The 4,082-nt window shown below is 51.8% G+C and overlaps 1 protein-coding gene across 1 annotated transcript in view; it reads right to left on the reverse strand.

Moving 5' to 3' along the window:
• LOC108801564 (zinc finger protein 615-like) overlaps positions 1–4,082 on the reverse strand; it is a 16,897-nt gene that overhangs the window by 7,342 nt on the left and 5,473 nt on the right. Inside the window, exons 6-7 of the mRNA XM_018573455.1 lie at positions 573–663; positions 130–306 (exon numbers count right to left, since the gene is read on the reverse strand). Of these exons, the coding sequence (XP_018428957.1) occupies positions 130–306; positions 573–663 (268 nt within the window). The remainder of the gene's footprint in view (positions 1–129; positions 307–572; positions 664–4,082) is intronic.

The following is a 4,082-nucleotide window of genomic DNA, read 5'->3' on the forward strand; positions in this document are numbered from 1 at the left end:
GGGACTCAGGAAGACCACCGTCATACTCTCCACACTCCTCTCCTGTCTTTGTGCCGTATCAGTCAACATAGTCATTATGTCAGTTGCTGTTGCAGAAGTGATGTGGTGACCTCAGCTGACTCCTCCCACCAGCCATTGCCCAGCAGGGTGAAACAGAAGCATGGACGAGCCCCGTTTTCTCTCCAGATTTAAAGTAGAGATCTTCCTATAAGTGTTCAAATCAAGAAAGAGGCGGGAGATCTGCTGAAGGAGAACAGGAGTACGGAAGAGTCCAATGTCCTTCAGCACAGACGTGGCTTCCCTTACCTGGCAAACCCCCAGATAACATGAACAATCACCGTGACGATGACGGACTGATCACATGACCTGAACGCACTCCGAACATCGAAGAATTCTGGTCATTTGTAGAAAAGAAAAAAATGGACTCCGGCTGGAATATTGGAAAGTTCAGAACTTTCTGCTTTATTTTACATGATTGGAATCAAAGACCAACACACAATACCCAACACCCAAATCTACATCAAATCTTCTATAACTGAAGTCAAAATACAATACTTTATTCATAATTGTACATTGGTTGGACGCTGGAAGTCACTGATGATGATGATGACGACCTTCATATCACTGAGGAAGATACTGACTGTGAGAATATGGAGTCCATCACTGTGACCATGAAGAGGATAGCAAAGGTGGTGGCAATGGGAACATCCTATGTGACCTTTGTGGTGGCTCCATGTATCCTTGGCACATCAGTTGACATCCAGGTGGAACTGGATCTTCTGGACTCTCCAGCCAATGAATGCCACCCCAATATATCACTCTATGAGCCAAGCTCATTCCCATCACCAATGGATGACTCTATATGAACTGAGCTCATTCCCATCACCAATGGATGACTCTCTATGAACTGAGCTCATTCCCATCACCAATGGAGGACTCTCTATGAACTGAGCTCATTCCCATCACCAATGGAGGACTCTCTATGAACCAAGCTCATTCCCATCACCAATGGAGGACTCTCTATGAACTGAGCTCATTCCCATCACCAATGCAGGACTCTCTATGAACCGAGCTCATTCCCATCACCAATGGATGTCTCTCTATGAACTGAGCTCATTCCCATCACCAATGGATGACTCCCTATGAACTGAGCTCATTCCCAATGGAGGACTCTCTATGAACTGAGCTAATTCCCATCACCAATGGAGGCCTCTCTATGACCCGAGCTCATTCCCATCACCAATGGAGGCCTCTCTATGACCCGAGCTCATTCCCATCACCAATGGAGGCCTCTCTATGACCCGAGCTCATTCCCATCACCAATGGAGGCCTCTCTATGACCCGAGCTCATTCCCATCACCAATGGAGGCCTCTCTATGACCCGAGCTCATTCCCATCACCAATGGAGGCCTCTCTATGACCCGAGCTCATTCCCATCACCAATGGAGGCCTCTCTATGACCCGAGCTCATTCCCATCACCAATGGAGGCCTCTCTATGACCCGAGCTCATTCCCATCACCAATGGAGGCCTCTCTATGACCCGAGCTCATTCCCATCACCAATGGAGGCCTCTCTATGACCCGAGCTCATTCCCATCACCAATGGAGGCCTCTCTATGACCCGAGCTCATTCCCATCACCAATGGAGGCCTCTCTATGACCCGAGCTCATTCCCATCACCAATGGAGGCCTCTCTATGACCCGAGCTCATTCCCATCACCAATGGAGGCCTCTCTATGACCCGAGCTCATTCCCATCACCAATGGAGGCCTCTCTATGACCCGAGCTCATTCCCATCACCAATGGAGGCCTCTCTATGACCCGAGCTCATTCCCATCACCAATGGAGGCCTCTCTATGACCCGAGCTCATTCCCATCACCAATGGAGGCCTCTCTATGACCCGAGCTCATTCCCATCACCAATGGAGGCCTCTCTATGACCCGAGCTCATTCCCATCACCAATGGAGGCCTCTCTATGACCCGAGCTCATTCCCATCACCAATGGAGGCCTCTCTATGACCCGAGCTCATTCCCATCACCAATGGAGGCCTCTCTATGACCCGAGCTCATTCCCATCACCAATGGAGGCCTCTCTATGACCCGAGCTCATTCCCATCACCAATGGAGGCCTCTCTATGACCCGAGCTCATTCCCATCACCAATGGAGGCCTCTCTATGACCCGAGCTCATTCCCATCACCAATGGAGGCCTCTCTATGACCCGAGCTCATTCCCATCACCAATGGAGGCCTCTCTATGACCCGAGCTCATTCCCATCACCAATGGAGGCCTCTCTATGACCCGAGCTCATTCCCATCACCAATGGAGGCCTCTCTATGACCCGAGCTCATTCCCATCACCAATGGAGGCCTCTCTATGACCCGAGCTCATTCCCATCACCAATGGAGGCCTCTCTATGACCCGAGCTCATTCCCATCACCAATGGAGGCCTCTCTATGACCCGAGCTCATTCCCATCACCAATGGAGGCCTCTCTATGACCCGAGCTCATTCCCATCACCAATGGAGGCCTCTCTATGACCCGAGCTCATTCCCATCACCAATGGAGGCCTCTCTATGACCCGAGCTCATTCCCATCACCAATGGAGGCCTCTCTATGACCCGAGCTCATTCCCATCACCAATGGAGGCCTCTCTATGACCCGAGCTCATTCCCATCACCAATGGAGGCCTCTCTATGACCCGAGCTCATTCCCATCACCAATGGAGGCCTCTCTATGACCCGAGCTCATTCCCATCACCAATGGAGGCCTCTCTATGACCCGAGCTCATTCCCATCACCAATGGAGGCCTCTCTATGACCCGAGCTCATTCCCATCACCAATGGAGGCCTCTCTATGACCCGAGCTCATTCCCATCACCAATGGAGGCCTCTCTATGACCCGAGCTCATTCCCATCACCAATGGAGGCCTCTCTATGACCCGAGCTCATTCCCATCACCAATGGAGGCCTCTCTATGACCCGAGCTCATTCCCATCACCAATGGAGGCCTCTCTATGACCCGAGCTCATTCCCATCACCAATGGAGGCCTCTCTATGACCCGAGCTCATTCCCATCACCAATGGAGGCCTCTCTATGACCCGAGCTCATTCCCATCACCAATGGAGGCCTCTCTATGACCCGAGCTCATTCCCATCACCAATGGAGGCCTCTCTATGACCCGAGCTCATTCCCATCACCAATGGAGGCCTCTCTATGACCCGAGCTCATTCCCATCACCAATGGAGGCCTCTCTATGACCCGAGCTCATTCCCATCACCAATGGAGGCCTCTCTATGACCCGAGCTCATTCCCATCACCAATGGAGGCCTCTCTATGACCCGAGCTCATTCCCATCACCAATGGAGGCCTCTCTATGACCCGAGCTCATTCCCATCACCAATGGAGGCCTCTCTATGACCCGAGCTCATTCCCATCACCAATGGAGGCCTCTCTATGACCCGAGCTCATTCCCATCACCAATGGAGGCCTCTCTATGACCCGAGCTCATTCCCATCACCAATGGAGGCCTCTCTATGACCCGAGCTCATTCCCATCACCAATGGAGGCCTCTCTATGACCCGAGCTCATTCCCATCACCAATGGAGGCCTCTCTATGACCCGAGCTCATTCCCATCACCAATGGAGGCCTCTCTATGACCCGAGCTCATTCCCATCACCAATGGAGGACTCTCTATGAACCAAGCTCATTCCCATCACCAATGGATGACCTCCCCTCCTTTTGAGAACCCGGATTTCGTAAAGGGGGCTCATTGGCTTCCAATCCTTCCCAGATATTCCTCTATCTCTTGAGTTCTCGGGTCTACAGACCCACTGAGCCCATGACGATGAGCTCCTACTCTCCATGCTGGATTGTTATTTCACATTGTGGGGTGTAAGAGAGACGGGAACTGGAGGAGAAGATCTCACCATTAGAGCCTTCAAAACAGACTCGTTTGAGAACTGAAATGTCACTTTTACCAGGATGGATCCTTTATAAATACATAATTTTACACATTTCTTCTACAAATCGGTTACACTCTCCCCCCCCCCCCCCCCCCCCCCCCCCCCCCCCCCCGCCC

Source organism: Nanorana parkeri, unplaced genomic scaffold (assembly GCF_000935625.1).
Source record: "Nanorana parkeri isolate BGI_ZX_2015 unplaced genomic scaffold, ASM93562v1 scaffold2388, whole genome shotgun sequence".
NCBI lineage: Eukaryota > Metazoa > Chordata > Amphibia > Anura > Dicroglossidae > Nanorana > Nanorana parkeri.